Source organism: Lacerta agilis, chromosome 13 (genome assembly GCF_009819535.1).
Source record: "Lacerta agilis isolate rLacAgi1 chromosome 13, rLacAgi1.pri, whole genome shotgun sequence".
Lineage (NCBI taxonomy): Eukaryota > Metazoa > Chordata > Lepidosauria > Squamata > Lacertidae > Lacerta > Lacerta agilis.
This window is the reverse complement of record NC_046324.1, coordinates 18,914,195-18,935,029: the sequence shown is the minus strand read 5'-3', so window position 1 is coordinate 18,935,029 and position 20,835 is coordinate 18,914,195. Positions and strand designations below refer to the sequence as shown.

General features: G+C 44.5%; 1 protein-coding gene across 6 annotated transcripts in view; it reads left to right on the top strand.

The window, feature by feature from the left end:
• The window catches only part of AKAP13 (A-kinase anchoring protein 13), a 117,628-nt gene that overhangs the window by 59,728 nt on the left and 37,065 nt on the right, over positions 1–20,835 (top strand). For 5 of the 6 annotated variants that reach the window (XM_033166804.1, XM_033166803.1, XM_033166806.1 and 2 more), the window contains 5 exons: positions 971–1,163; positions 2,842–2,950; positions 8,674–8,799; positions 11,276–11,318; positions 14,245–14,377. In XM_033166804.1, the coding sequence (XP_033022695.1) occupies positions 971–1,163; positions 2,842–2,950; positions 8,674–8,799; positions 11,276–11,318; positions 14,245–14,377 (604 nt within the window). The remainder of the gene's footprint in view (positions 1–970; positions 1,164–2,841; positions 2,951–8,673; positions 8,800–11,275; positions 11,319–14,244; positions 14,378–20,835) is intronic. The other variant, XM_033166807.1, reaches the window with a different exon arrangement.

Below are 20,835 nucleotides of genomic sequence, written 5' to 3'. Positions count from 1 at the left end.
TTCAGTCTCTGTCTGGTTGGCTTCGTTTTGAAGCCTTTGAGCACATGCTCAAAGTTTGGCAAGCCAGAATTTGTGGTGGCCCCTCCTCCACGCTAACTTGAAGAAGGGGTATGTTGCTGTGTTTGATACTGGAACTCAGGACCATCAATTCAATCTGAACATTGGAATATTCGGGCCTGACAAAAGGAAGAACTTCTTCACATAGTGCATATTTAAAAATACAGAATTCGCAGCCACAATTGCTACCATCATGGATGGCTTAAGAAGAGGGCTAGAAAAAATTCAAGGAGGATAATGCTGTCAAGGGCTGCTAGGAAAACACATATTTAAAAAATTCTCAAAAAGTTTGACAAGCATTTCTATATAGCATAATCATAAAACCAACGAAATACCATTTTTGAGCTGGTCATTCTTTTCAGCATCTTTCACCTTGAGGAAATTGTTGCAGTGTGAAGTGCGCCTGTTCAGGGTTTGAACTAGCCAATGAAGCCCTTTTCCAGTATATTCTATTCAGTTGTTGTCTCTTCTGCTAACTGCGCTAACAGTAGATCATGTTAACTAACCAAGGAGATGAGATGAGATATGAGTGTGCTTGCAACCCAATCATTTAAACCAGGAGTCGCCAATGTAGTGGTGCCTGCAGGCATCAGCTTCTAGCTTTGAGTATGTGTTTAGGGGGCGGGGGCAGTATGGTTGAACCATTTTGTGGTCCTGCTTTTATCTTCTTCTGCTCACTTAGATGTGGCAGTTGTTTGGTGTTATGCCATGCCTCAGTGGCAGCCATTTTATGAGTGGTGCCCATAGCACTTCCTCAAAATTCCAAATGTGCCCACTAGCTCCAAAAAGGTTGGCGACCCCTGATTTTAAAACCTATTTTTGATTGGAAGCGTCCTCTCAGATATGCAGTGAGCTTGTATGTTGATCCACCAATAATCTGCAGAAGCTTGAGATCTGTTTTCTCTCTCTTTAGTTACAGCTTAGAAGGCCTTGCTGGGGAGGGTGACGGTACTAAGAAGCCACCCTCCAGCCTCGAAACAGCAACTCTGAACACCAAAGATCTCCGGCAAAGCCCCCTGGCAAATGACGAGCGTGGTTCTCTAGTCTCACTCAACGAAGAGGAGCTGGAACTAGAGCAAGGGGCAATTAGAAGTCTTAACCGCCAGGTAAACAAGGTTCTTCTCCCCCCCCCCTTCATTAAGAGTTTAATACCATCTGTATTATATCTACGGTGAGCTAAGTAGCCCATCCAGGCCACATTCGCACCATATATTTAAAGCACTATTTTGATGCCACTTTAAACAGTAAAGGCTTCCCCCCCCAAAGGCTTCTGGGAACTGTAGTTTGTTAAGGGCCCTGAGAGGATACTCCAGAGCTACAGGAGTTGTTAATCACAGGGAACTCTGGGAATTGTACCTCTGTGAGGGGAATATATGGGTTTCCTAACAACTCTCAGTGGCTCCCATGTATGGTCTGAGTGTGGCCTAGTCAGATATCGGCAGAAGTGACATGAGTCAAAGGAATGACAGTCGTGTTGTAGTGAGGACATAAGGGGACCATTTCCTGCCAGAAGGGAACTCCAGTTTTCTTTAATAGATTTTTACCAGGTTGTTCCTCATTTCGTCTGCCTGCCTCCCACTCTGTGACACTGCTTTTATAATTCACCCTCTTCTCTTAAGCTGTTATATCACTTTCAGCCTTGCCCAACCTGCTGCCCTCCAGATGAACTACAGCTCCCAGCCAGTATGACCAGTAGCAAAGGATGGTGGGAGTTGTATGCTCCACATGTTTTGGGCTACCAGGTTAGGGAAGGCTGCTATGGAGATAAAAACTGGGCAGTTTTTCGAACTTGCGCGTTTAAGCCCATTTCACAGGAGCACAGGAAGAAGCTGCCTTGCACAGAGTCAGACTGCCGGTCCATTTAGCTCACTCAGCATTGCCCATGCTGGCTGGCAGTGGCTCTCTGGGATTTCAGGCAGGAGTTTCTCATCACTATGTGGAGATGCTGGGGATTGAACCTGGGAGTTTCTGCATGCAAAGCACATGCTCTGCCACTGTGTTACGCCTCTTCCTTTTATATCACCTGGGGAGATACTCTAGGGTGGTGGTGTGGGACCCTTGTACAGCATGTGGCTAGCTTTGACTGGCCTGCTTGTGCCACTTTGAGCTATTTACTCTGCATTCACCTTTCTGTGTTGTGCCTGGTTAGCATTTGTGTGATACTTAGTGTCTGTACCTGTGTGTAAGGTTGTCCTACAATGGGGAGCCCTTTTGGTTCCACAGTGTTGGAGGACGTTAGATTCACCAAGTGTTTCTTCTGTTCCCAAGTTCCAGAGGACACCCCCCCATTTTTTAAAAAAAAATGAAATTGGTTTCACTCATGCCTAAGCAAAGACCCAGGCAAAGGGCTCTTTAACTTCTTCTTCCTCAGTTGTGAGCGTTAACAGCTGCTTAACTCCCCAGCACAAGGCAGTCAGCCAATGGAGACTGATCAGATAAGATGCACAGGGGGAGAGCTCTGCTGAAGATGTTGTTGCTTGCTCATGCTGGTGAGGAAAGAGTTAAAACAACCTTTTACTTGGTGGGTCTCAGCTTGCACAGGAGAAATCGACTCAGGTGAACAATGGAGAACTCATGCTTGGGATTGGAGTCTGCTGCTTTGGAAGTCAGATGGGAATTTCCTGTGAGCTGTCTAGCTCAGTATTGTCTACCCTGACTGGAAGCAGCTCTCCAGGGCTTCAGACGGGATCATGCCAGGGATTGGACCTCTTGGCCACAGGTTGCCTGCCCCCTTTTGTGCAGTGGGGTTTTGTAGTTCAGCTTTGCGGTCTTGTTTTTTTGCAGATACGCCAAAGATCTCAGCCCCGTGCCTTCAGCTTCACTGCAACTCCTGTTTCTCCCCCACTGACTAAGTCCATGTCATTGATGACCATTGGCCAAGCTGGACCAGACAGTGAGTACACGTGGCTCTTTGTCTTTCTTGCTTCATACAGCGTTTGGTGGTGACTGCACCTTGAGTGTACTAATAGCACCTTCCCCTTTCCCTGTGCCATGGCAGCTTGGATATAAATAACTGGAGCAGAACACAAACACACTGAGCTGCTTTATCCTGAGTCAGGCCTTTGGTCCAGCACGGCCAGTACTGCCCACTTCCAATAAGCAGTGATTCTCTAAGGAGACGCAGGGTGAGGCTTTCCCCAGCTTGGCTGCCAGAGAGTTTTTTTAACTGGAGTTGCCTGGAATTGAACCTAGCAATACAAAGCATGCAGCCTCCCACTGAGCTGTCAATCTTTTCTGGCAATCTTCAGATAAACAAAGTTGGGGTGGAGGTGGTTGCAGAGAACAAGGATGGACTTCATTCCTCCCGAAACACAGCACTGCTGCACCTTTCCATTACTAACAGCACTAGCTGACCTCGGAAGCAGCTGGTTCTTCAGTGGTCCTCAAAAAGCACAAACGCGCACCCCATGACTAACATTCTCCCCCTTTTGAAAAATATCAACTCGGTGGTTTTACGTATCTCTGGAGTTTTGAGAGACATGGAGAACAAGTAATCTCTACATCTGCTCTATTCTCCAGCGGATATGCGATGACACACCTGTTGGATGACTGTGCACCCTGAGGGTGTTTTGTTGATGCCAGAGCTATGTCAGTAAGAGCTGGTCTGCACAGATCCACTGAGCATCTCGTGAGCTTTGACACGTGTGCAGTGACTGTGTTCTGCCTCTGAATTACTGGGAATGTAGAGTGGCAAGAGGACTGTTGTACTCATGTCTTGCTTGAAGATTTCCTTAAGGTATCTGGTTAGCCACTGTGAGAACAAGATACTGGACTAAGTGGGCCTTCAATCTGATCCAGCAGGGCTTTTTTATGTTCTTACGGACCACCACAACTCCCATGGGGAAAGGTGCCTTAGGTGATAGGGAACAGCCTTTATGCTAAGTCACACCTTTGGCCCATCAAGTTCAGAATTGCCTCTGAATTGTAAACAGGGAGAGTGCTGTTGCTCTCACGTCCTGCTTGTAGGCTTCCCACAAACATCAAGAAAACAGGATCCTGGACTATAGATGGGCCTCTGGCCTAATCCAGCAATGCTGTTCTTACGTGAGAATGAAGTCATTGCTATAATGCTTTGTACCCATGCCTGAACATTTTCTGCAGTGTGCTGATAATAGTGTTTGTGCTAGGTGGAGGAGTTCCATTCCGTATTGGTTTTGAGATTACGGCATTTGCACAGTCGGCCCTAACAATAGGCTGAGTGAGGCGGCTGCCTCAGGCAGCTGATTTTGGTTTATTATAAAAAGGTTGCAAAAACCCATGAAAAAAAAATGGATCACGGGTTAGTTATTGGATATGTTTCTGTTCTATTTTTACTGCCAGGGAGAGGCACTTGTGAAATTTTCTGTCTCGGGTGCCAAAATAGTAATGGAATTATGTGACTTGAATTCAAGGAGGGCACACTTTGCTGATTTGCCTCAGACAGCAAAATGTGTTGGGCCAGCCCTGAGCATCTGATTGGATTTTCCCCGTATTCATTACCATTCTGAATTCTGGATTTTGACTCATAGGTGACTTCTGCCATTTCCTTCTTTCCCAGATGACAGCCACTCCCATCAATATTAGCCAGCACAGCCTTTGTTTGACTCTTTATTTTTAAGCAGAAGTGTCAGCCTCCTGAATCATTTTAGCAAAGAGGGTGCTCTTATAGGAGAGAGACCCTTTCGATTAGGGAGCTTCTTAAGGATGCTTCACAAGGAATAAAGCCTTAGGTTGCCTACACCTGGTCTAGGATTTCATGCAGGGGCCATTCCCAGACATAGCTGGATATCCCAGGGATTGAAGCAGGGGCCTTTTGCCTGCAGAGGACATGCTCTGCCAGTATTGCCACTGTGCTGTTCTCCCCTCATCCTACCCACTCCCAAAAAATGCCATCACTGCACGGCGGGTCTTCCCCCTGCAGTGAGCCAGTGAATTGCAGCAGAGAAACATGCAGCGCAGTGGATGCTCTGTAGTCCCAGAGATTTTTGGGGTGGGGATGGAGGAGGAGGAGGAGGAATGGATCTACCACTCTTGGGTGACAGCCAGATGCCTGCCCAAAGGTCTGGTTCTGGCCTAGGTTGAATTCAGATCTCAATTAGCACCAACAAGGCATTTTCGCCTGAGGGTTCCTGCATTCCCTGGGTACAAGTTGAGAGAAAGTGAAGCAGGCTTAAGTCTCTCTCTTTGTCTCTCTCAGAATGTGGGATCTGTTGGCTTGATGCATTCCAGAGGGAAACCTCAGCCCAGTACGAGCCTTGAGCTGTTGCACTTCCCCCCCTCCCCCCTGCAAGGCTGCTGGCAAGCAGATGCTCAGCCAAGCCATTCTTCATCGTCAGCATTTTGTAGAAGTGGAGGCTTTACAGGAGCTCTTCTGCCAGAATGTCCCAACCTAACTCGGGGATAAATTTTTTAAAAAAAATTCAGCGGGGAAAATCCTGGGGTGAGGGGTAGTTAAAGACAGCCAGAAGCTTTTAAGGAATGAAATCAACCCCCCCCCCCCCAGCGAAGGAAGGACCAAGGGCATGCTGGTGATGGTGGGGAGCAAATCTGTTTAAGCTTTGAGTCTTGCTTGCCTTTCCTGCTGTAAGCTACAATTCTCAAAGACGTTTTGCTTGGATTGAGATTTTGTAGTGAGTTGAGATTTTGTAGTGAATTTGGAGGGAAATACCTTCTGCAGGGAAGTATCTGAGAAAGCCAGAAGAGGAGCCCAGTAGAAAAGGTGGCATATCTCAGGGGAATTCCAAGAATAGCCAGAATACTTTGAAGAAGGCTACTGAACCCTTTTGATAGCTTAATACAGTAGGGTGTGTACTGGTATTTACCTTGATCATGCAGTTTTGACGTAATAGTGCCATTTGTGAACAACTGTAAGGGTCAGCTAAGGGAAGTAAAGTTGTTAAACACACACACACACACACACACACACACACACCGTGGTTCTAAAGGGGTAGGACCTTAACAACTGAGGATTTAAGCCATCAGACAATAGCTTGACTTTGTTCCTTTTCCTGTGCTTGCTAATTCATTTAAAGTTTAAACAAATGTACCACTTCCAAAACCTTGAGCTTGTGCAGAGGCTTTTAACTGCTGAGATGGGGCCTGGCTTTTACTAAAGAGCATCAAGAGTCTTCAAAGCTGTGTGCTGTACTTATACATCGGGTGCAGTCCAGCTAAAATGAAGCATCTTTCAGGTGTCATTGGTCTGAATTTGCACATAACGCTAAACCATGGTTTGAACCTACACGAATGAATGCAAACAAGTTACTGAGCGAAGCCTTGGGTTTGAGTGCTCTCCCTGCCATCCCCTTCTCCTGTGATCCTGGGAGAAGGGCTTTGCTAGCAGTTAGTTTCAGTGAATCCAGGTTTGTTATGTACAAACCAATGATTGTGGTTTGAAACAAACTCTGATTAGTTGAATAAGCCAAGCAGCTCATATGAGTTGGATTTGGGTTGTTTTTAAGAAACTGACCAGAGTTTATTTCAAAGCATGATCCGACATATCAACCCTAGATTCTTTAAAACCATAAACTAAACTTTAGCAAAGTTCTTCTTCCTGGCTGTATGGGAGAGGGAAGATGGAGATGCATACGGAGGCTTCGCTCAGGCTCATTCTAGCTTGTGGATGTAATGCTAAACCAAGGTTTAGGGTTACATGCACAGTGCCCCCATTAACTTCAGTGGAAAAGTCAAGCGTGTCTTTAAAATCTCCATAGATGAATTGATTGGGATTATGGGTATGATCAATTTGGGCTGGATTTTGTTCATTATGTGGAAGCTTCCCTGAAAGAAATTGGATATATTTCCATGCAGAATATCTTGAGAGCTAGGACTCTCCAAAATATTTTTTTATATAGCAGTGAGAGTTAACTACCCTTATTTTTACCCTTATTGCTTTGTGGGGTTAATGGGCAGGAGGAACCCTAAAGAATTACATGGATCTTGTAAAAAGGTTTCTGCAAGGTAAGGTTGCACTTGGAGCCTTCTGTAGTAGAGAGCTGTTCCTTTTAGGAGATAGTTCTGCTCAGTGTGGTGGCTTTCTGCTGCTACTTGTGGTGATGCTGCCTTGTATTGTACCCTCTAAATTCTGTTTAGTTGTTTGTCTTGTTTTAAATCAGTAATTTCCAAACTCTGTAGAGGGGCCCATTAGTGTGCTATGAGAGACAGCAACTTGGAATCTTTTCCAAGGGCAGTCTGTATATTCATCTAGCTCAGTATACACTGACTGGCAGCAGCTCTGAAATTTCAGACAGAGGGACATCTACCGGTATCCCATAACCTGAGCTTGAGCCTTTTGATTGGAGCTGACTGAGATTGAGCCTGTGAACTTCTGCGCACAGAGCAAATGCTCTGTAGCTGCACTGTAGTCCTTTCCCACTGCATCTTAGCAAGTCATACTTTAGATTTGCAGGTGAAGCGCTCAGTGCTTAAACCCTCTTCCATCTAAAAACATTGATCTGCATAGAATAATGCTCATTTTAACTGATTGAAGGCCCTTCTGCATACAAAGGCCATACTGCACTCCTTAGCTATGGTCCTTCAATCAACAAACTTAATAGCTTCTTTTGTGACCCCAAAGTCCCCACCAACATGCAGAGGAGGTTGCCCATTGTGACTCTGTTCACATTACTGCTCTGCTCTGCTCTCCTTCCTATGAACTGGACCAAGGGTAATTTTGGCCCTCTCTCTACACCAGATATGTTTGGGATCATCCAATCAGTCTTGATGTAGAGAAGTCTCTGAAACTACCTACCATTGGAGGAGCTTCCCTGCTGCATCCCTGCAAGAGTCACTGCTCTGAGCATGCCTCCTTCCAACCAGGAGGTATATCCAGACTAATGATTCTTGTGGGAATGGTGGTGGACAGGTGGGTGCTTGTCTGATTCTGTCTCATCTATACTCCAAAAGCAAACTTAATGGGCAAAATGTGGCTGCACCTTCAATTTTAATTCATCCAAAAATGTACCCTAAGCGCTTAAGAGGTTTGGGATATAACTGATTTAAGGAATACTGCACCAAGTCCTGATGTAGATCACAGAGGGATGACTTGCACTCTCTGTAGATTATAAACATTAGCCACGTTGGCTCATCATGGCATGGTATGCTATAAGCCATGTCTTAAACCTGCTATACCCTCCGCAGCCAAGTTGCTTGAGGGGAGGGGTCTTAATGTCATGGGGTGGGGCCCTCTTTTCCCCAAGCTATTATGCTGAAGAGGATTTGTGCTCACAGCTGAAGAAAAGGTGTCTGCGGATTTGAATAGCTGTGTTGCACCATGCTCAGTCAGATCCTTGCGCGAATGAGGACTGGCCATCCAGGGGTCACTAAAGAGAGATGCCTGCATCTTGTAGCATTGCTCTTGAACCTTTGCCTTTGAAGAATTGCTGGGGGAAAGGTTGCCAGTAAATAAAAAGCCTCAAGCTTGCAGTTTACAGATTGAATGCAACCTGCGTTATTTCTCTCTCTTTCTCTCTCTCTCTCCCCTTAAAAAAGAAAGCCTTCTGCTCTGCATTGGTTTTCCTTTCCCTCTTCGGCTTGCTCTTGGCTGCTCCTGTTGCCATTCCCCCCTCTCCTTTATCTACTATTGTTTGTTGTTGTTGAAATGCATGCTTTAACGTCTGCTGTTAACCCACTTCTCAGCCCAGGGACGGACTCGGCCATCCAGACGAATTTCCTTCTCCTTCAGCATCTCTCCACTCATTCCTAAGTCTAAAACTGTCTTTTCTATTGGCTCTTCTTCCAGTGATGAGGATGAGGAGTTGGATAGTAAGTAATCTGCCTGGGCAGAATGAAGCTGGCTTTGGGGTGGCGCTAGGCAGGGAAGCGTCTACATTTTACCTGGCTTTTCTGTCTTGTCTTTAATGCAAGTGCTGCTTGCTAAAGTTTCCTCATCCCTTTCTTTGTGCTTCTGAACTTCACATGCTGCATCATAAAAGGGATGCCTTCCCTTCACAACTGCTTACAAACGTTGGTACTCCCAAGAGTGCTCTTGTGCTGTCTCCTGTAGATGCCACGGCGCTCGAGCTTTTTGAAAATCTGTTTTGCTGTTTCACTGCGGGACGTTCCTTGGCGAGGAAGGGGAAGGTGTTTGCTTTGGGGAATGGTTCAATGCCACCATTGTAGTTTTGCCACATCACACTCTTGCATGTCGAAAGCTTCACAGTAAGAGTCATGGATATGTGTATGTTTTTAAACCGTGTGTGTTTGCTTGAGAATTGTATATTTGATATATAGCAGGGGTGAGGAACTGAATCTGGCTGGAGGGCTGGATCTGCTTGCCGTGGGCTACTTTGACAGGTGGTTGGGTCCACCCACCTAGCCATTTACCTGATGCCATCCAGTGTCAGGGGATTCATCTTTAAATCCATGGCTGCAAAGAACCAGGAGCCCATTTTAAGGCACTTCTGCTTCTTTGTTTTCCAGCATCAATTGAGTGCTTTAAAAAAATGTCTTTTTCTGCCAACAGAAAAAGGCACCAAATTCTACCAGTGCCTGGAAAAGGAAAAGAACTGAGAGTGCCCTCCCATTTCTTCCTTTTGAATGTGGTTTCCTGACTTTACCTGCCCTGTGCCTGGCATCACATGGCATCATACAATGTCATGTGATGGAGAGATCGGCTTGGTTTGAGCCAAACCACACCATGGGCCAAATGGGGAGACTAACAGGCACAATAATTCCCCCAGGCCAGAGCTGTCTTCAGCTCCCCTCTCCGCTGATACATATGTTCTAGTGTGCCCTCAAATCATTTTATGTTTTCAGCATACTTTTAGGGCGTGTTAGAGGTTTTGTGCCTCGTCACTCAGACATGCCCAAGGAGAGGTGCTACTCTGCAGCTCCTACTTAAATAGAATAGAGACTTCCTTACTAGATATCCAGCTTTTCTTTGGAAAAGAAGAACAACTTTTTAAAAACAAAAGACACAATCGCTACGCATTTTTTACTTTCAAGTAAGAAATAAATACAATAAAAGAAGCAAAAGGGAAAAAAAAACCTACAATCTTCTCCGTCAGGTGGGGGAAAACAATGAATATTCAGACAATTTAACAGGAGTCTCATCACAGCGGTCATAATTTCTTAAGAAATGTTATTCATTGAATTATTTACTTGAGGAATTTCTTGATGATGCTTCTGGTGCACATGATATAGAGATCCCTGGTTTGCCCAGGTTACGCGTGGGAAATGGAGGTCCTGGGCAGTTCTCCTAGTTAAAGTTATTCCAACACCATTATGTTTTGAGAAGTTGAGACTTTAACTGGCATGGACCTCCATAGATGCAGTCCAGATAATCAAAACAGGTGATGATCACTTTCTTAATTTGCAGAGAGAGGTGGATAGAACTCAAAGCAGTGTATATAATCACTTGCCTTTAGCACTTGGAAAGCCACAGTCTGGAACTCTGTGTAGTTTTAAACTGGGGGGGGGGCTCTAAAGACTACAGGAATTTCAAATAGTGAGCTTCTTGCCATGAAGTCATCTTGACAATTAGCTCAAAGCACGCTCCGCCTGCGTCTCCGCTTTTGCAAGATAGTTTTGCAAAGGTCAAAACCTGATATCCACCCAGTTTGCTGCCTGGAGGTGAAACTATACAAGGGGCTTCTCTGTACTTTTTCTTGAGAGCTGTCAGTTTTGGGTTGCAGGCTACTTCCCAGTTATCACCAGTGATGTCATATCTGCTATCCAATAAGAGCCTGTGATGCTTGCACAGTCATGTTTGAGTCACTTTTCTCCAGCTATGCAGGAATCTGCTTGGGATTCTGTGCAGCTTTTGTGTTGGTTATTTTGTAAATCATAGGTCCTGAAATGCCAGTAGTAACCAGTTCTGGGATACTTTGGAGCAGGCATAGGCAAACTCTGGCCCTCCAGATGTTTGGGACTGCAATTCCCCATCATCCCTAGCTAACAGGACCAGTGGTTAGGGATGATGGGAATTGTAGTCCTAAACATCTGGAGGGCTGGAGTTTGCCTATGCCTGCTCTGGAGGGTGTCTCTGGAAACAGTTGTGTTAACACCTGGAGACAAGTGAACATGAAAGCCCCTCTTGTCTTCATTATTCAGGACTTTATAAAGAAAGAATGGGGAAAACCCATTCAGAATTACTGCTTTTATAGCCATGGTTAATAAACCTTTAGTGGACCCAATGGACCAATTTTCCACAGGGATTTTGCGTTAGAATGTGCCATCAAGGTTAATCCCAGGTGCAATTATTGTTAATTTAAAACCTTTTCTCCTTATCTTTGCTCAGGTAACAGATCTTTCAGCAGTACTGGCAGTTCATTGACTCAAAGGTAAGCTTTTGGTTTCCCCCCTAAAATTGAAGGCAGGGTTTTGTTCTGTTCTGTTTTGCAAACTCTTAAAACTCTCTTCATTTCATTGAAATAGAAAAATCAGGGCTGTCACCCAATCAAGAGAAATCATGCTGATCTAACTGTGTGAGTTTTAGTCAAGTCATTAGTTAATTGACTAAAACAGCATGACTTTGCAAAATATGATAGGAATGGACAATAGGGGATAAATCATTCTTGTCTTTCAGTTACTTATTTTAGATGATGTATGCCTGTAAAAGCAGATATCAGCTTTAAAAAGAGGTGTTACTCCTTCTCTTACCCATGGGAGTAGGGTGGGGGTGCGTCAAAGATGCCCTAGCCAGTGCTTTTTTCGGGGGGGGGGGGATGTGGGGGTACGCATTCCCACAAACATTTTGTGAATCTAAGTTTGGCCTCATGGAGGGGCAGTATTTCAATATGAGTAGGAAAAGGAGAATAGCCCTAAACATTTTTTAAAAGAAAAATAACACTGGGCCTAGCTATCTGCAATCTTTGTAAGTTCTTGTATTAAAATAATTTTAAATAATTAGATTAGCTAGCCTACTAATTAATTGGGAAGAGTGGAAGATACCTTCCCAGTTTGTTGATTTTGTTTGTGTGCTGATTGGCTAAATGTAGTAACTCCACTAAAAACATGTTACTTAAATCTAAGGGGTTGAAATCATACACCCTAAATGCCTACCGGAAACAACACAAAATGCTTTCTATTTCTTCCTCATCTTCCTGGAAGCTGTACTTGCACTTTCAAACAGCAGAGGGCACTGTGGGTATTTGGAGCATGCATATGATTCTTTGCACTTAGGATGGTTGCCTGTTCTTGGCAGGGCTCCTTTGGCCTTTAAGGAAAAATGGCAACCAGAGAAGTTTGGGGGTAAAAAAAAGCCTCACCTGTTGAAGGCACAACAGGCCTTGTTTGAGATAAGAAGGTGCTGTGCCCATTTGCAATATGCAACACAGCTTTCATTAGAGTTGCCAGATTTCCCCTTCCACCCCATGTTCCTTACCTCTTTTTCGTTTTAAAATGTATTTTATTTCATGCAATTTATATACTGCTTGACTGTAGAAAATCTGAGAGCAATTGTTTTTTAAAAAACAACAACAACATGTGAAGCTTTTCCTTGAGCAAAGATGAAACCATAGATAAAGCTTCACCTGCTTAATTTCTGCCTGTCAAAATATTAGCCAGGACATAATATTTATGCACCATTTTAAATTTAAAACAGTATTCAGAGTTGCATGCAGTGAAAAACAGCAAAGATACAACATAAAATACTTAATGGCATGCTTGGTATATTTATTTCACAACATTTATATGCTGCTTGGTTATAATACAACCTCTAAGCAGCTTACAAAAAGATTAAAATGTTAAAATTATCAATAAGGGACAGTATAAAGCAAGTATTAAAAATAAATAAATCAAAAAGTGAAATCGGACGTAAGCAAAAGAAAAAAGATTGAAGTAAACGTTGGCATTCTACACATCTGGATAGGCTGGTCTAAACCAGGCATAGGCAAACTCAGCCAACCAGCTGTTTTGGGACTACAACTCCCATCATCCCTAGCTAACAGGACCAGTGGTCAGGGATGATGGGAGTTGTAGTCCCAAAACATCTGGAGGGCTGAGTTTGCCTATGCCTGGTCTAAACAAAAAGGTTTGAAAAATCACAATCAAGGCAGTAGGCGGGGAGAGTTCCAAAATGTACGTGCTGCCTCGCTAAAAGTTCAATTTCTTACAACTGTGGAGCAAGCATTAAGTGGCACCTGTAAACAGCGCTAGTTGCACTGATTGAAGCAGTTGATTGTGCATTTATTGGGTAAGGCAATCTTGCGGGTGAATTGGTCCCAAGTTGTTAGGGTCTTTATGTATGAATAGTAACACTTTGAACTGGACCTGGTCATAACAGTATCATTAAAAACAATAATGAGCAATAGCCCGGATATTGTTAGCCCAAAGACGGAAAGAGGAAGCAGTCCCTACCAAATAAGATTGGCAAACCAAGTTAATGGACTTTGCTGAAATGGCGAAATTAACTGGAAATCTCAGAAACTAAGACGACGAGAAATTTTTAAAAGAATGGGAAATGTTTATTATATATTTACAAAAATACTGTAAACATCTTAATACATTGGCAGGATTATAAAAACACCTGTAATTTTGGAGATGGTACAGGAAACTTGAGGTTAAAATAGAAATTTGGAGTAGAAATGATATGCAGTTAAAAAAAGAACTTTAAGGAACCAGGGGAGGGGGGGGATTCATGGGATTAGGATAATCCCATTTTAAGGTTATATTACTGTTTTGATGCAAACTTTTTTTCTTCTCTTTTTTTTCTTTATTTTTTAGTTTGTTGTTGTAGTGCTTATTCTTTTTTGTTTCTTTGTGATGTTTGTTACATTTGTAGAAAACCAAATAAAAATATTATATAATACTAATACAACTAATAATAATAATAATAATAATAATAATAAGGAGGAGGAGGAGGAGGAGGTTGCAGTTGCTGCCCCTTTGCTGCCGCCAGCAGAGCAGGGTTTCTGGGCAGTGACTGGAATCCTCCAAAGGATCTATCCCAAAGGGTGGTTTTTTCCTTTGGCAGATTCCTGAAAGTGCTCACTTTCCAAACTAGCAGCCCCTCGTGTCTGTGGTCTCCTTCCGCATAGGAGCAGGGTCAGTAAAGAAGAGTTGGCAGTTCCAGTTGTCATTAACTTAATGCTGGATTTATAATTAAAAAAGATGATCGATCTAAAGATACGAATGGGCTGGAATTCTTGGTAACATAGAACAGTAAAACAAAACAAAACAAAACAAAATCAGTTTCTGCTGTCTGAAGTGGGAAAGAGAAGGGGGTTCTGTGTGCTCCCTGACAATGTTGTGTCTCTTGGCTTCCAGCATCTGCGAGGAGAGCGGCAATTTCCTGCCTCCCAGCCCATCCAGAAAGGACTTGGACAGCAAAAGTGGAACAAAAGTCAGCCGCACGTTCAGCTACCTCAGGAATAAAATGGTCAGCAGTAAGAAGAGCAAAGTAAGTAGCTCCAGATGTCTGTGTCTCACTCGGCCTTGGCGGTTCAACGCACTGAGCATGGCAGGAAGAGCATGGAGGTTGATCTTGTGTTAAATATGATATTCTCATAATCTGAGGTTCTTTTCCTACATAATTGCTTCCCCCTCCGGTGGAGGGTACAAAACACTTGAATGGGTGTGTGTGTGTGTGTGTGTGTGCGCGCGTGCTCGCTCAGTTCCAGAGTCAGGAAGGATCTCCCAGCACAGAGAGCCATAATGGCTTTACTCTCAACAGCAGGTTTAGCAAATGACTCTTTGCTAACAGAAAGCTGCAGGGGAAAACGTGACCATTTCTGAGGCTCCTGCCTCTTCATCCTGGCTGTCTGGATTTAGGAAGGAGCTGGATGTCTACAAAGGAACTGTGTGACAGGCACATCAAACCTGTTTTATCTTGCATGTATTAACCTTTCCTGTCACCCGCTCTGTTGGTGAAGATATGTGAGACTCAGGGGGAAAGTCTTACCATGTTTTGTGGTGGTATTGCATTAAGGTTTTGGGGAGATGGTTTTTTTCTAGAAATACGTAATACTGCTTTTCAACATGTCATTCAGACCCCTGAGTTTATCTTTATTGAATGTACTTCATGGTCAGAATGAAGGTATCTTACTATTCTTTATTTATCCTTCGCAGTTGAAAACTTGTCAGAATGAAGGTATTTTACTAAATTGGTTATTTATTGTTAGCAGTTAGACATGTTATAGCTCTGTTTTAAAAGACTTGGAAGAGGCATCAAACCGGCTTGATAGAGAATTGGTCCTAATAGAGAAAATTATCAACAAAATACGATTAGCTGAAGGCAGAGATAATCAAAAATCAATTTCAAGTAAACCGCGGGAGAGATGGGGAAATGATTCCTGGATTATATCATGTCATAGTATGGGTGATGGTGGTGGGATTCAGTGGCTTGAATGTTTCCCTATTTGTGGTGGGTCTTTGCCCATATTCAACTAGTCTGTCACAGAGAAGTCTGCTGGAAACTCCATGCACAAGTAAGGCATCCCCATTCAGATAAAAGCCGACTATTAGTGGCTGCTGGTGCCCATCGGTACTGGTAGGGTTGGTGGCAGAGAGATCAAAGGTGCTGCAGCCAATAACAGGCAGAGCCAACTCATTCTAGTTCTCTCTTCATACTCCTGGCGTTTTGCAAGAGCGACAGAGAATAAGCAAGAGGACACTGGCAGGTAGGGCCACCCCTCCAGGACTGGCTGTAAGCAAGGAAGCAGCTGGGTTGAGGCTGACGGAGGGCAAGCTGAGGTTAGTGGGGCAGAGCACCAGTCTCCACTGTTGATTGTGTGTTGCCTGGAAGTGTGCCCAGCATCCACAGGGTCATCAAGGAGGTATGGGTAATCCTGTCTATTCTGTATACCCAATAGCACCAGTAATCTGGTGCTTTAGAATGAATACGCTTCTGAATGCTAGTTTCTGGAAACCACAGGAAAAGGGGAGTGCTGTTGCACTTAGCTGCTGCTTTGTGGGTTTCCCGCACACATTTGTGTGGCTGCTTTGAGAACAGGATGCATATGTTCTTAACACAGTCTGCCCAACCATGTTCGGCTACAGTCATAACCACAGCAGTCAGGGGCGTCGCTGGGGAGGGGCGGTGGGGGCGGTACGCCCCCAGTGACAGGGTGCCAAGCGGCGGGTGGGGGTAACAAGCGGCAGCCCCTCCCGCCACTCCCGTCACCCCGGGAGAAAGGAAGCAGAGCAGGCGCATTCAAGCGCCTGTTCTGCTTCTCTTTTTCCCCTTTCCGCCGCTTTTTTCGGCGGGGGGGGGGGTCGACCAGCGAGGGGGTGTGTCACGCTTGCCACTCCCTCCTCGCTGGCCACCCCCCCCCCCGCCGAAAAAAAGCCTCGGAAAGGGGGGAATTCCCCCTTTCTGCATACACGTGCGTCGTGACCCTCCCCCAGGGGGGTGCCTCTGCGCTGCCGCCGCCCCCAGCAGCACAGAGGCTAGCTATGCCACTGACAGCAGTATTCAATGGGTAAACAGCTATGCTTCTGTGGAATTGTCCTCCTATGTTCCTACATTCAAACGTACTCAAAAAGTCTGTATTTCTCAGTCATGCTCTGACTGTCTTCCGACAGGAGATCACCTGTCTCCTGCAACCCTTCTGCTCTTCTAAGAAATGCTGGTGGGAAGGATGTTTGTCAAGAGAGGTTTGGAAAACTGAGCTTAACTTAGTCTTTCCCATGTGATGTGCCAATAACTTCTCCTTTGGCAGAGCTACGTGATCACATTAGCGATAGTCCACAGCTAGGACACTGGAAGCAGACGACTGTATGATGAGTACGGGTGATGCCTTGGAAGGATGATGTAAAAGTCAGGAGCTTTAAAAGCAGAAGTTTGTTGGGGTTGTTTTTCTTCTTAAATTAAACCTTCCCCCCCCCCAAAGGAAAACAAAGCCTTAGCTATAGCAATTCTTTCAGTATTAGAGTTATCCATCCTCAAATTGCAAAAACAACAACAAAGACTCATTTTGATATAAAAAGGGGGTGGTAGTCAATTAAGTTTTACTACAGTAAACCCTTTGAAATTAATGGACCTGACTTAGGGCTTATCCACACTTTCCTCTGCTCTTTTCAGGCATGGTCTATGCTTTAAAGCTCCATATCTGAGTGTTCTTTCTTTTGCTTCAGAACTTCCCCTGAGATAGATAGATAGATAGATGATAGACAGACAGACAGATTGATAAAACAAAATCGAAAATTCTTTCTAGTAGCACCTTAGAGACCAACTGAGTTAGTTGCTGGTATGAGCTTTCGTGTGCATGCACACTTCTTCAGATACACTGAAACAGAAGTCACCAGATCCTTAAATATAGTGGGGGAGTGGGGAGGGGTATTAATACCCCTCCCCACTCCCCCACTATATTTAAGGATCTGGTGACTTCTGTTTCAGTGTATCTGAAGAAGTGTGCATGCACACGAAAGCTCATACCAGCAACTAACTCAGTTGGTCTCTAAGGTGCTACTAGAAAGAATTTTCGATTTTGTTTTGACTATGGCAGACCAACACGGCTACCCACCTGTAACTAGACAGATTGATAGATAGATTAGATTAGATTAGATTGAAACCGTTCTTTAAAGCTGAATTGGAGCAAACAGCAATCCACAGAAAGCCTGAATTGAGGTTTACTCCAGTTGAACACTGAAGATCAGATTTTTGCGGGGAAAGCTCCAGGGAAAACAGAGAGTTTATAAGCTCTGCTTGGAAAGAGCGGAGCTAAAGGTAAGTATGGATGATAAGCCCTTAATCATGTTCATTATTTTTAGTGGGTCTACTCTGAGTAAAACTTGGTTGACTACACCCAGAATTTCTTCCTTCTGGCCTTTTTTTTTAAGGGATTTGGTATCTTAAATATAACTGCATTGTCCCACAATTTTTCATACAATTCAGTAATCTGAAAATGAATTTAAAAGTTCATAAGGAAAGAACCCAAAGGCTTAAATTATTCAGCAGAACAGCTATTTAATATGAAGTGGAGTTGCTGTGTATCAATAGCACTTTGGTTGCTGTATACAACTTGATTGTAGAAATCTGTCTTAGTGTGCGGATGATGATCTTCCCTAAAGATTACAACACTGTTAGACAAAGTTGTGCAAGGGACATCGGCTTTTGCGGGTGTGTGTGTTTCTTGTGTGTACAGACTTCGTGAGAGTTTGTCTGACGGTGGTGAGAGGGAAAACCACTCTCCTCATTTTAAAGTGTGTGTGAGAGAGGCTGCTTTTCATGAGCCATGCCCTTCTGTCACTCAGATGTGGGACAGGCAAAAGCTGTGGCTGTAAAGCAACGACCTTAGAGTCTGCTCCCAATTTTCCCTTTGCAAGCACACTTTGCATTCAGCGCTGTTTACCTTTGATGTTGAATGCAAGCTGCACAGCTTTTGGCTGGAGTCTGATCCACCTGATGTCAGGTGGTATCAGGTGATTGACAAGTGCATGGTGGAGGGTTGACCACAATGTGATGTGGCCCTTTGGACCAGATTACTGCTCCTGCTTTAGTTATTTGCTGTGGAGGTCTCAGTTTCCATTGCCTTATGCAGGTTATGCCTTTATGAGAGAACGTTCAGTAAACCACTTAATTCGCTTTGCACAATTCTCCATGAAGCCTGTTAGACATTCTTAAAAATAAAATGTTCAGGGTACACCAAGTGATATTGCACGTACATATAACAGCTTAGGTCCCAGTTGCTTTATCAGTTCAATCGATTTCACAGCCAGGCTTTCTCCGGGTTATAGTAAGAAATTTGGAGAAAGGAATAAATTGTCAATATTTTCGCTAAGTGTTACTGTACTGTTAGTATTTTTCATCCTCCTGTGGATAAAAAAGAACAATTTAAAGTAAAAGTTTCATTGCTTAAAACTGGGGGTGGGAAGACTTGTCCTCCCCCTGATGTTGCTGGACTACAACTCCCATCATCCGTTACCATAGGCTATGCTAGCTGGTGGTGTTGATGGGAGTTCGAGTCAAACAACACCTGGAGGATCCTCACCCTTGGCTTAAACAAATTATCTATAGATTTATTACATTTATATCTGACCTTTTCTCCCCCTCTTCATTTTATCCTCACAACAACCCTGTCATGTAGTTTAGACCAAGACACAATGACTGGCCCAAAGCCATCCAGTGACATTCATGTTTGAGTGAAGGATTTGAATTATTGATCTCTTGGTCCTGGTCCCAACACTCCTATGCCACACTCAGAAGAATGGTCCTCATCTTGAAGCAGAGCTACATGTTGTAAGGAACCAAGGCTGGGCTGCTTCTGAAATCAGTAGCTGTGTTGAGATTTCTCTCACTGCACCCCCAAAATTCCAGTAACTTAGGGGCATGGAGCCTGCTGTACTCCAGCAGTTGGTGGGCTCCATATTGTCTTCTTATTGGCTATGTAGGTTAGTCCTGATGGGAGCTGGAATCCCACAACATGTGAAGAGCCACAGGTTCTCCATCCCTGTGTTACTAGATTGTGTGTGTGTGTGTGTGTGTGTGTGTGTGTGGAACTGGAGTCAAGCGTAGGTCAGCAATCAAAGCAAAACACAGAGGCCAGTGAAGTTAACTCTTTATTCAAGAAACCAAAACAGCACAGGTCTAGTGATCCCAGCAGCTCGTCCCAGTAGGTCTTCCTCCAATAAGGAAGTTGCGAGGACTGAAGGTCCCTGCCTTCTCACCACGTCCTAAAGCTCCTCCTCTCCAGGGTCTTTCCCAAGCAGTTGCAAACTGCCTGTGCACAAGTTCCCTGTTCTGCCCTCTTTGCATGTTCTAGGAGACCAGGGGTAGGGAAGCTGGTTGCAGCAGGAGGGGGAGACTCCCTGGTTGCTTCTGTAGCCTGTCTACTGACCCCACCCCCCACCCCTGCCACAGCCTCTTCCTGCTCACCAAACATGGTTGCCTCTTCAGCTTCCGACACCTCCTCCTCTCAGTTTACTCCTTCTTCTCCCTCTGACCACTCATCGTTGCCGCACCACCCTTGGTTCTGAGCCTTCTTCCCCTGGGGGTGCCCTTGGGAGTTCCCCAGCCAGTGCCTCCCACCACTTCTCTGCACCCAGCCAGTCCGTGACAGTGTGTCTCAACATGGCTGTCTGTGGCAGCCGCATATGCTATCCCTGTGCTCACTTCTCATGCACACTCCCATGATGTCAGGAGCAGGGAGCCTGATGAATGCCTGCCACTTGAGGTGGTCATCATGGACTCCTTCTAACATGAGGTCCACCATCAGTTAAAGAACTTCTGGTTGTGTGTTGACTGTTTTAACCATCACACATAGGTAGAGCTTCCTTCGTCTTGAATTGCTGGAGGCATTGGCTTTTTCTTGTGTTTTTAAATGTGTACGGGTGTCCTTTCCCCTCTTTTCTTTCTGTTTCACAAAAAAAAACTCAAAAGAGGAAGTGAAACAGGAAGTCTCTTTTCAGTGCCTGGTTTTAATATTGCAGGTTGCCGTCACCATCTTAAACAGGGCTCAGCAAACTTTTTCAGCAGGGGGCCGGTCCACTGTCCCTCAGACCTTGTGGGGGGCCGGACTATATTTTTTTTTTTTGGGGGGGGGAAATGAACGAATTCCTATGGCCCACAAATAACCCAGAGATGCATTTTAAATAAAAGCACACATTCTAGTCATGTAAAGACATCAGGCAGGTCCCATAATTACCCAGAGATGCATTTTAAATAAAAGTGCACATTCTACTCATGTAAAAACACGCTGATTCCTTGACCGTCCATGGGCCTGATTTAGAAGGCAATTGGGCCAGATCCAGGCCCCGGGCCTTAGTTTGCCTACCCATGATCTTAAAGATGCAATTCGTTTCTTTTGGAACTGGCTCTGTACCTGAAAATTGCAGGGAAGCCATAGTGAGCAGTGGAAATCATTGCAGTCTGCTGGTTCGCCACCAGCAATCGGAAATGATTATTAGCAAGCGTGTGAG